Source organism: Cyphomyrmex costatus, unplaced genomic scaffold (assembly GCF_001594065.2).
Source record: "Cyphomyrmex costatus isolate MS0001 unplaced genomic scaffold, Ccosl1.0 scaffold1335, whole genome shotgun sequence".
NCBI lineage: Eukaryota > Metazoa > Arthropoda > Insecta > Hymenoptera > Formicidae > Cyphomyrmex > Cyphomyrmex costatus.
The window spans coordinates 28045-40858 of NW_017275321.1; the positions used below are offsets into that span (position 1 = coordinate 28045).

General features: G+C 33.5%; 1 protein-coding gene across 1 annotated transcript in view; it reads left to right on the forward strand.

Moving 5' to 3' along the window:
* The window catches only part of LOC108782732 (prominin-like protein), a 38833-nt gene extending 26539 nt beyond the window's left edge, over positions 1–12294 (forward strand). The window contains exons 9-15 of the mRNA XM_018551086.1: positions 162–717; positions 809–967; positions 1820–1941; positions 2923–2973; positions 8352–8510; positions 10923–11012; positions 12177–12294. Coding sequence (XP_018406588.1) covers positions 162–717; positions 809–967; positions 1820–1941; positions 2923–2973; positions 8352–8510; positions 10923–11012; positions 12177–12294 — 1255 coding nt within the window. The remainder of the gene's footprint in view (positions 1–161; positions 718–808; positions 968–1819; positions 1942–2922; positions 2974–8351; positions 8511–10922; positions 11013–12176) is intronic.
* The last annotated feature ends 520 nt before the right edge of the window (positions 12295–12814 follow it).

Genomic DNA, 12814 nt, shown 5'->3' on the forward strand with positions numbered 1-12814 from the left:
TCTTATTACGTAATTTATATATTACAAAAGAGAAAAATTAAGCTTTATTATTGATTTATTTAATATATAAACGTCATGTAAAATAATCGTAAAAAATAATCCTATATGAATTGAATTAAAAAAAAAATTGATATGTGATTTTTTATTTTTCCACATTACAGCAAATGCCACGAAAACGAGACGCTTTACAACGTGCTGAATCTGAAAAATGTGTTCGTCGTTGAGAGCCTCCGTGATTACAATGGACGTTACGACATTAATGATACCATCCAACAACTGCGCCGTAAGATCAGCCTTTCTCCCGGTGTAGTAATTCTGAAGGATAGCGCGAGATCCAAGCTGAACGATCTAGCACAGAGCGGTCTCAGCGACATCAAGTTCTATCAGTACGCCGAGCTACTCGCCGAGAACATCACGAATATTAATTTGGAACATCTTGCCAAACAATTACGAGAGGTTTCCGCTAAATTGCCGGAAGGACAAGAAGAAATCAAACTTAGTCTTGAAAAAAATGCGCATGACTTGGAACATTATCACAGAGACTTGGTCATGCCCATGGCTATGCTCAGCGAAAAATTAAGCGCAAACGCGTTGACTCTTCAGGAGACTATTAAATTCAATCATAGTTCAATGGCGGATGCTATTCATGATTTAGTAGATGAAGTTACCAAAGCGCAGCAATTCCTAAATAAGGATGGACCGGAATACGTTCAATATGTATGTCCTATTTTTTTTTTATAGAAGTCATAATATTGCTATACAATTGATGTTATTTATAATATGTCAATTTAAAATATGTTGTTGACAGCTTGCTACTAAATTTGGCAATGCGTTTTTGCATCAAGTGGATAAATTTCTCGAACATGTCATTGAATCTGCAGTTTATAAGATTGGAAGATGTGCTCCCGTGTCAAATGCTTATAACGCAACGCTCGTGGCCGGATGCAACAGAATTTTGGATCCATTCGTAAGTATTCAGTTTACTATATGCATTTACTGAGTTGGAAGAACAATTCTGCGACTTTTGTTAGCTCAAAACTATTACGCACACGCTCACGCACGCACGCACATACATATTATATATATATATATATATATATATATATATATATATGTATTCGAGTATATACAATATCTTCGTTAAAAATTAACAAAATTTAAATTAAAAAAAAAAATTTTTTTTAACTTCAAATTTCTATTTTCGAAAGATTTTTATAACTTTTTAGTTTATGTGAATTTGGTAATTTTTACGTATAGAAAACATACGCTGAAAAAAAGAGAAATTTTTCTCATTTTATAGGTCTGTTACGTTTCAAAAAAGAATTGGCGAAAATTTTTGACTATCTAACGTGAAAAAAGAATTGTTTCCTATAATTTTTGTTTCTGAGTTATTCGCGAGTTAAGTAAAGAAATTTTAATTTTAATTGCTCATAATTCATTAAAAATCATCGTATCGCAATTAAAAAATCAGATTCTTAAAGCTGAAACTTTGCTCAGTCGAATGGTGTATAATCGTTAATTTTTTAAATATACAATATAAAATTTTGAGCTAATAAAATACCGCAGAACTTTTCCTCTAATCCAATATAAATACATAAATTCCACACATGTCTATCATTAGATACGCTAACGTGCCTCTATTTCTAAATTCTTAAATTTTCATTAAATTTTTTAACCGTTTTAGAAGTCTCGTAAGCTAATAAATAAATTTGTTGCAACGAGTGACAATTAAAGTATTATGCGAATAATATGTACGTTGTAAAATTAAGCAAGCTTCGCTGAGAATTAATATTTATGATTTATTTGAATTTATATGTAGAACGGCTTCTGGGCAAGCGTTGGTTGGTGCCTGATCCTGTTCATACCAACTATAGTTCTCTGTGTGAAGCTGAGCGCTCTGTACCAAAAGTCGGATCCATATCCGGGACCTCTTGTCGAAGCGTAAGTTTCTACTTTCATTTTATAGATGTAACAATTCTCAATTGCGATCTAAGAGACGTCTCTTTAATTGTTTTTGATTCATCCAATATATGGTGCATGACAACATTTGAAATACTAATGTGTCTTTAGTAGATCCATTGTCAATCGAATTCGTACATTAAACACGAGTCATTCACCGAACCGTTGATTAACGTTAATAAAGTGTCAATTATAAATTCAAAAAAAATGTAAGAAATAACGAAACGCATTATACGTTAAACTTCGGAGTGATAAGGCTTTTTTTCTTTCTTTTTTGCGAACCTCAACGTACAACGAATCCCTGAGCACTTCTCATGTAGAAACTGTTAATTCTTTTATTTCCGTCTCGTAGTCACTCTCGAGCTTCCATATATCATGGCATGTTCTTATTCGCGCTTTGTAACATCTTTGATATCGGCATGTTCTTGTTTTTTTATTTCCAAAAAATCCTTCGATCCCGCAAATTCTGAAAGAATTTCCAGGTTCGAAATTGTCCTCTCGGAAACTTATAGCCTGTTTAAAACAGAAATAATTGTTTAACGTCATATTATGTATTGAAGATTAAGAATTGGGGATTAGAATTCAGCTAATCAAAACGAAATAGATTAAAATTATCTGATTGGTCGAAGTCTAATCTTTAATTCGCAATCCTTAAGCTTCAATGCGTAGTGTGACACGGGTATAAAATAATTAACAATTCTTATTTATACAATCAGTAATTTTTTATATCAGTACTTTGATTAAGTCACTTATACTATTTCGATGTTTATAAAAATATCCCAACCACATCTCGCGCGTGCATTTTTTTATTGATTACGAGTCACAACAAGAGATTATACAATGTTATAAAATGTTTTTCTTAGACCGATCGGTCGCGGTCCATTGCGGTAGCTTCTAGATTATGTAACTGTCTAATGTGTGGAATGGTTGTTGGAATCTAACCGCTAACACGCTCCGTTACAGTGAATATTTGTATGACGCGTACGCAGACAGGGATAACATACCCCTTGCCCAGTAAGTATACTATGACAAAGTCGAAGTGTGCTCGCATGTTTACATATCCCGAGATATACGCATGTATATATAAAACTTGTCGTCACAACTTTCTGTATGACATAAAATGACACGATATTTCCCGCACCTTATATGTTTCACATGTAGATAATATAGTTCTTCATTTTCTGGTAATTAAGAATTAGAGTTGAGAAGTAACGCGTTAATTTTTATCGTTTTGTAATTTATTATTTTTTTTTTAATAACAAATGAGTAACGTTACACTTTTTTATTTGTTATGTTAATGGTTACGTAGTTAATGGTTAATGATAATGTAGTTACATTTTTTCGTAACGGTAATATAAATTATTACTCTTACCATTACAAACAAATATAAATTATTACTTTTATCACTACATTTGCATATACATTTATAATGCATATGTATTATATTATATATGCATATGCAAGTATGAAAAAGTAAGGAATGTGCGAAATTTTTTATCATGTTTTTTATATGTAGCGACAATTAAATAATACTGTAACGTCTTTGAGTAATAATAACAAAATTATTTTTTTAAATTAATAATAAGTTACTTTTACAAAAACTTCTTCCCAACCCTATTAAGAATAATTTTTATTATATGAAATATTATATTTAACTTATTCTTATCTCTCTTAATTATCAATAAAAGATAAAGAAAATGAGCTATTACAGCATCTAAGAGGTAGTAATTTTGATATATAATCATTTAACACAAATACATTTGAATAATATACGTACTTATATAATGCGAAGATTATACGATATGCAGAATGTTCGAAATTTAAATCAAAACTTCGGCTGCGTGTACTGAAACTTTATCTCATATTGCAGCCAAACACTGATCAGGTGATATTTGATGCAGCCTCGATTTGTTCTCTTGAATTGATTGACAACGAATAAACTTTTTTTAAGACCCCTTACACAAAGAAATCCAGTGATGTCAGATCAGATGATCAGGATGACCAAGATATGATATTACTCCTCGAAAAAGCAACCAAGAATGAAACAACTATGTTTTGTCTTTTTTGCGATTTTCTCCAAAACGAAGCAAAGACAAGCATATCTCTATAGGACTTTTTTCCAAGTTTATCTCCTACACGCTCCCGAAGTTTTGACATTTAAATTCTAGACACTCTGTATACTAGAGATACACCGGATCGTAAAATTAGATATTGGATATCCGAAAAAATTATAATACCTTATATCCGATATCTGGTTGAATAGTAGGGCAATTAACCAGCCGAATATCGAATATTTTCTGGATATCCGGCATAAATTCACTAATATTTTTATTTTAAAAATGGAAAGTAAGGAGAAAATAGTGATAATAATCGATGGCTATGGGACAGAGTTGTTTGCAATACTGCAATTTCAACATCGCTTAACCATAAACTATAAATAAAGTTCAGCTGAATACATGACCAGATACTATATTATCGGTATTATATAATAATATCCGACTGACACATATTAATGTGTCAAATTTTACTAAAAATTGTATTAAATAATATCGAAATTTAATCGATATATATAATATACATAGTTAATATATTATAATTTATTATAAATAAAATAAAAGTAAGGCTACGACTAATTAAACGTTTTATATCTATAACATCATAAATAGCGGACGAAGAAGTGTCGCGGACGCTCAAAAGAAATTAAAGAAAAAAAATGTTTTGAAACATAAACTGTAGACGGTTGAGTGTCGTGGACAAAGAAATGTACTAGACGGTAAACTTGTCTTACGAACAAGTTACAACAATGAAATGTCGAACGATGAATTGGTAGAAGGTGAAGTGTCCACAAACCCATTTGTAATATATAAATTCACACAGATTTATTTTAGAATTAAATTAATATGATATAAATTCAACTAATTTTGAAATAACGCTGCACAGTATAATAAATTTTATTTATTATTTGACGATTACATATTATCTTGTTGGCTGTGAATAAAACAACGTTGACCAAAATTATTATTGTAAAAAAATGAAGTATTTATTTCATTATTTGAGATTCGAAAATCTAGTTTGATTTGACTTTTTGTTGTCTCTTTTACTGTTCGGTTTATTATCGTTATCAAGTTAAATTAATTATATTAAACTGATGAAGATTCTGTGACAGTTGAAATGTTTTGATATTAAATTTACAATTATATTGTTATATTTTCTAACTTTTTTGTGCTTTCTTGTTGGATCATTGAATGTTTTAAAATGTATTATAATGTGCAATTAAACAAGCGTTAATTTGAATTATTTTGTTCATATATATATATATATATATATATATATATATAATTGAATTTAACGTACTCTTGAAAACTCCTGAAAAACCCCTGGAATTTCAGGACTAACCTTGAATTTTTTATTCTGTGAATTTAAAAGAAATTAGATCGCGAAAAAAAAGAGAAATATGAATATTTTCTGCTCGTGCGCACGAAAAATTTCTCTAATCTAAAATTTTGAAAAGAAATTTTAAATATAAAGCATATAATATTATGCGAATCGATGAAAATTAATCAAGTGATGGAAATTAATCGATAGGTATATCCTGGAAAAACTAGGATTTTTTACCTGGAATATTCTGGAATTATCCTTGAATAGATTAGACAGATAACGCTAGACACCCTGCTTTAGTATTATGATAATAAAATAAGAAAATTAAACAAATCTTATGCTCCAATCTGTCAGGCTTCACTTATTTTCGAATATATAACAAAATTTTGTAATCGTTTAGTAAATTTTGTTGTTGTTACGAGAGTGGATCAAATATAAACCAGAATTTATTTTTAAAATCTTTTTATATGAAATAAAAACATAAAACATTTTTTAAAATTTTTTTTTCGTAATCTCTTGCTTTGGAAACCCATTTTCCCCATCTGACTGGAAACTTTTTTATGTTGTCATTATAAAAGGGAGGTGAACGTGTTGTGAGCCACGAAGACCTCCACTCTTGCGTCGTCTGCAAAACACTTCCCTCCCAACATCTCTTAGAGAGCCAAACGTGTAAAGGTCATATGACATAAGTCTGGACTGTAGGGAGAGTGTTCAAGTGCAACCCAGGAAATTTGCTCCAATTTTTGACGCGTTTGACGTGAACATTTTTGTGCTACTCCGTAAGAAAACGCGAGATTTAACGAGCTGACACTTTCTTGTATCCCATCACATCTGAGATGATTTTTTGGATACTGTCATAATAACTGTTTCCAAAATGAGCAGCAATTTCAGCAATTGTAATGCGTCGGTCGGTCTCCAGAAGGTCACGAACGCATGAATATTGTCTTCCGTTAGACTCGTCCTGGGATGACGATCGTGACTTTTAGTTTTGACTCTTTCTCGTTTTCCAAAGAAATATAATATACGGAGAATTTCAACAGGCCGAATCCCCCTCCTTTGTCAGAAATTTAATTATGAATGTGATCCATTGCGTGACGGACGGGTGAATCTCTTTCTCACTCATATTGTTGCAGACTGCTGTACCGATCCGAGGATGCTCTCAGACTAGAAATCCCCTCCTAACATCTCCACCGAAATATTCTTAACATTGCATTATCCTATAATTTATCTTCTCTAGACTCCAGAGCGAAATTCTCATTTATATTTCATCCACTCTCGTATTTATTTTAATACTGAATATTTTAATATGATAATAATCCAAATACGAGAGATAATAATGAATAATTTTTATTGCTAAAAATCTATTTTTCAAAATGGCTTATTTTTAATTTTGTCTTTTTTTTTAGAAATATGCTGAGTTAACTGAGTATGAGTAACACACGTAGCAAGATACACGAATACCTACATAATCAAACAAAGAATATACTTGTGTTATACAGATTTTCGTGATGTCATATGTATGCTTATTATTTGACAGAAGAAGAATATACATTTGAACAATGTGAATTTATCACACACACAAACAGACAAAATATTTATCACTCTGATCTATAACGAATATCTTTCACTATACTTTCATCTCAATATACGAGTGCACGTCAACACATACGAAGATTCTAACTCTTTATTTTAACGTTTGTGATATATTCGTGTCGAATTTCGTTAAACGTTCTGAGATTTATTTTTCGCTTATTTGACCATTCTTATTAACCTTTTCGATATTAATCAAGACTATAATCGTCTAGCGTTGAATGCTCGTCGTGTACGACAACTACAGTTTAACAATTTTTTAAGTGTTGTTACTATAAAGTGTTTACTGCAAAACCCTGTATCTACGGTGTTAGAACTCGGTCCGAATTTTCGGACCAAGAAATATATAGTCAATCAACTTGCCACTTCCGTAAAACTACATATTGATGATTAGCTATACATTCCTGGATCCAAGAATTTGAACTGAATTCTAACATCGTGGGACACAGGACTTAAAACGTGTTAAAATATAATTCCTTTGTACCAATACTTTATGTTTATGTTACATGATAAAATTTAACCGCTATGCTTTTTTCTTCGGTGAAGTAAAGTTCGTGTCACAGGTGTCTTGTATAAATGACAGCGTATTCGCGATTTGACTGTTCACACAGCGGAAGCATAGTGGCGAAAAATAAAGCCGTATCGAAAAGGTTAACTATTGCTATGTAGTAATGATAGCTTCTGCTTAGAAGCTTCGCTAGGAAGAGTACACGTATGCGAATAGATTACGGCTTTTATAATAGATTAAGCGTACAGCACCGGTTACGACCGTCTGGGAAGTGTTCTTTAACTGCAGAACTGTAGCTCAAAATGCGAGCTCATATAGTGATTAGATACGGAAAGGAAGGCTTATATGTAAGTCTTTCTATTAAATTTTCAATTATAATAAATTGGAGCAAATTGAAATTGGAGTCAACATATATATCTTTGATCCAAAAAATTCTATCTGATATATAATATTCTTATCCTATATTTCGTTCAACCTTGCATCAACCTTGCTTAATTAATTATATTCGTGTCGTTTGTCGTACAAAACGACAACTTGTGGTGACACTGCAATTTATTGGACATCGTAGATGCAATTCATCATTCTGCGAGCTCGCAAGCAGGTTACACTATTTAAATACACGCATTACACGCTATCCGGAGAAGTGTTTCCCAAAAGATGTTGTTCAAGTTATCCGTACAGACCGTGAAAATACACGAAGGTCGCGTGAAATCTTCAAATTTCAGAGATGAGAAGGGATAGTTTTCAAGAATCCAGGACAGATTGGGAAACGCTGAACCGGAGATTCTTAACGAATACATCAAGCGGCTTATTAGCGTACGTAACACGCACCCCGCGTCTCTAACTCGCATGATGAGCGATTCGTCGCGTCTTCGTAAAATGTAAGCAACAATCTTAATGAAACGTCTGATTACAGCGTCCACGACAAGAAGCACATGTCTCATAGACATAACCCCGCGGCGTACGTCGAGAGTTATGATGGACCGGCGATGGGATACGGCGAACGCGAGAGGATCCCCGATGCCCATCAGAGCACGTCGCACCATGACTCACGATATTCCGATCTGGCGCCTAAGTAAGTGGAATCGTCTCACCCACAGGGTCATTAAATATCACCTATTCCAGGAGATAAATTTCCCCTCACAATCATCAACATCGCCATCCATCTCGATTGAGACGTATGTTATCAATCAACGCATTGTACCGCGTTTAGGATTGTCGCATACACCTTCTGTAAGAGTAACCATAAGATAAGGTGAATGTCCCGATTTCTACTCAAGTTCCTATTTCTACTCACTATGAATACGTCTTATTAATATAAATATTCTATATAAGACGTATTCATAGAGAGTAGAAATAGGAACTTGAGTAGAAATCGGGACATTCACCTTATACCTTATAAGAATCACCTTATAAGAATCAGCCAATCGAGAATTCTTTTGAACTGTTAATTCTTAATGGTTTATTCTTACGGTACGTATTATGGGTACTGTTACGGAAGGTGTGTGCGGCAGCACTTTCAGGGCTACCGCAAACAAATTTCTGTATAACGGTAACCGCAAGATAATAAGTTTAACGCCCATTTCCACCAATGCAAATTAACTTTAATCTCGGTTCAATTTGCTCTTTGTCTTTTTCTAGTTCTAAAAATTAGAAAAAGATGAACAGTAAGTTAAACCGAGATTAAAGTTAATCTTTCTTGGTGGAAATAGAGGCATTAATCGATGAAAATCAATAAGAATATTGCTTTAGATCTACGTGATCTAACAGAAATATAAATAGCAATAAAGTAATTCATAAGACAAATTTCACACAGTTGAAATCTACCTTATAGATAAGTTTAATGCTATGTCTATTTCCGTTAGATCATATAGATCTAAAGCAATATTCTAATTAGCTCATCGACTTAAGTTTACATCTTACGGTTACTGTTACAGAAATTTGTGGTAGACCTTAATGTGACATCATGACAATGTTACTTTTCCCTCTACCCCCCTCTCTCTCTCCCCCTCTCTTTCTTGCTCTCCTTCTCTCGTTCTCCTCTTCCTCCTTTCTTCTATTGTCTTTACCTCTTCCTCTCCCTCTCCCTTTCTTTCTCTTCTCACTCTTACTTTCTTCTTCTTTTCTCTTATTTTAACTTTTAATATACATGATAGTTTTTTTGGCACCTTTACTATAATTTCCTATATAGGAGTCACAGTTTGGGTTAATTTTTATTACTTTTAAATATATAAAAATTATAAATAAATTCCTACATATACACTTTTATATTTTTAGAAAATATTTATAAAGTTGTGCATATATTTATTAAAAATTGTACATAAATATTATATATAACTGTATACTATAATAACTATAATAATTATAGTTAACGAAATGAAAAAAGGTATAGTAGTCTGGTTAGCTAGGACACTTGCGCGTAAAGCAAACGATCCGAGTTCGACTCCCGGACGAGGTAATATTTTTCGCAATAATAAGAAGAATTATTAATTTCAGATTTTATATAGTTTAACATCGATATAAGATGCCAAAAGAGCATCAATTAATTATTAAATTGTTAATCAATTTAATTCGTGATAGTACTGCGGTAGTTTATTAGAATTGCGTTTCAAGACCGACAATTGTTCGGTGCGCAGTTTAGAAAGACTACATATAGACAGTTATAGGCTTTGTATTCGTATTAGTTATGTTCTTAAAATGAAAAAATGTATTTTTATATAAAAATGCAAGACTCTGAAACAAAAATGTTTAAAGAAAAAATACGTTTCAATGTTTTAAAGTTGACATTTCAAACTACAAAAGAAAATAATAGTTCAGGAATCGGCTGTTCAAAAAGTTATGAAGTAAACCAAATGTGACACTTTTTTTTACAATGCATAAATAAAGGTATAAATTGAACAAATTTATTGCATTTACAAATTAATATTTTTTAAATGTTTTTTTCTTGCAAACTTGATAAAAATCTTTGTTGCGACTCTAACAATAACAATCAATCGGACGAGCTTGAAAAATATATAACTGTAAAAATGTTTAACTTTTCATGCAAAGCAAGATTCATTTCACTTCCTCCCCTGTCCAGAGGCGATCAACTTTTTATGCGAAGCGAGGTCTACTCCACATGTCTGTAAAGTCGTGTCTAAAATATAAGGCCTGGATGAGACTTTATAAATACCTATAGATTTTATAAACAATGTATATTTTAAGAGCTTATTAAAAAATTGTGAGAGGTACTTGTTTTGTTCCCTTGTAAGTACATTTAACTGTACTATAAGGCTCGGTTGCACCAACGTTACTCGACATTAAGCGAGACTTAAAATCGAAGTAACGATAAGGCCTAAAAGATCTTAAATATAAAAATTGACTATCAATTTCGAAAAACACACACACACATACACACTTTCTTTCCTCCTTCCCCTCTCCCTCTCCCTCCCCCCCCCCCCCCCATGTCATCTTGCTGTTTCATCGGTCACGTCTTATTTCTTTACAGTTTCACTCTATCATGGCGAAATCACAAACATACCGCCCCTTCAAAAACAGAACCTCACAGTAAAGTCTTTAGTCTATCACTAGAGTCGCAGTAAGTCCCTAACGGCGCCGATAAGCGTAAAGCTAGCTTCCTGTCAAACGTAACGCTTTCACCTTGTTTGAGTATATATCGGTACTTGGTATCTGGTGATTAGTTCATACTGATCTCCTTGATCTATTTTCCTCGCCCGGCACAAGCAGGGTTCCCACTCATCGAGTGATTTCATATATTATTTCTGTAGGCCTAAATTTTTGGACGGCTGACATCGTTCTCGCCACGGGTTTCAAAAGAGCGGATCTCGTCGTACTCAACTGGAGACGACCATCCGCAACTCTTCGGTACCCGAGATTACGGAACGATGGCCGTTTCGGTTGTTTCCTTTACGATTTCACGCACGATTTTTGCAATTTGAACTGTGTTGACTATTATAAACATCATTTTGATGCATTTCATGCAATCCCGATGGTCACGATTTTTCTCCCGGTTCTTTCCAGGTGAGTGGGAACCTTGCGGGGGGCTCGGCCTCTCGCGTCTCTCGATACGCCTCTGCACGTAAGTCGCAAAGACTATTGTTGACACAAAATGTTTCAGCGTTTCTCCTCCTGCGTTCGTGCTCGTTTAATCTGTTTCTTTTCTCTTTTTTTTCTCTTACGTTTCTTCTTTTCAATTTATAATAGCTTTTGCAAGAAAATTAGGCTTTTCGCAATGAAATGGTCTGAAATAAGATCCGAATGATCGTTCAATTTCCTCCCCACCCGTGGAGGCTCGTTCTGTTGTTGTTGACCGAAATTAAACATTTTCAATGAGAACAATTATTAAATAAATTTCCGTCTCGAATAATGTTTCTTCCGTAATATTAATGTTACTTCAAGATACCTTGCAAATTATCGCGAAAAAGCATGTCCATCTCAACGGGAATATATTTTACAAAATTGTCGGGACGTTTCAGTCGGATTACAATATTAATTTAATTTCGCTTAGCAGCTGCTGTATATTAGTTCGCTAAAGCATTTTACTGTGGCAAGAAACATGATAGATCAGCGTTTAGCTTTTTCACGGCCAAACCAGTAAGTGTCCGAAACTAACGAGTGGCAGAAAGGGCTAAACGGAATTAATAAAATGCTAGGAAATGCAAAATGCTATAAACTCATGACCGAACTTGAGTGAAACGCGATTAAGTATTAACTACTGAAATGCCATATAATATTTTTACAGAAATTGGGATTTCCCCAACGGTGGTCCGCCAAGATATCAACCAGCTGCCGGGACTCCGCCTCCTTTAAGCACTGAATACGAACGACCACCACCCTATTACTATCCTGGGCCTGTGTAAGTATTAATGTTTCTTCTACATATAGACGGTATTTCATAGAAAACCACCTGTCTCTTTCTAAGCGACGAAACATCGGACTTTAATCATTTCTTTCAAATAAGCAACTGTTCCTCAGTAAACCATGAGTATATACTGTCACATAATATAGATATAAATGATATATATTTATATTATGTAACAGTTATACTCATGGTTTACAGAGTCGCTTCTGATAAATTATCTTAATGATAAGTTTCGAGAGAAAGAAAGAAACTTTGTTTCAGGGATAGAAATTAGGAAACAAGTGCCGTGGCATGCACAAAAGCAGCGTTGAACAGTGTGGCGACGCACAGCCTCACGCGCAGCTACAAGCGAACGTTCAAGAAGAGAGAGAAATCTGGATATAAGAGGGACTACGTATAATACTACACGTTTGTTCCTGAGCGTGCCACGGATTGTGCGAACACCAAGACCAAGTTTAATATAGACTAAAGTAGGCCAATCTGGCCAGTGATCCTTTCGCGATGTTCCCTCCTTTTGT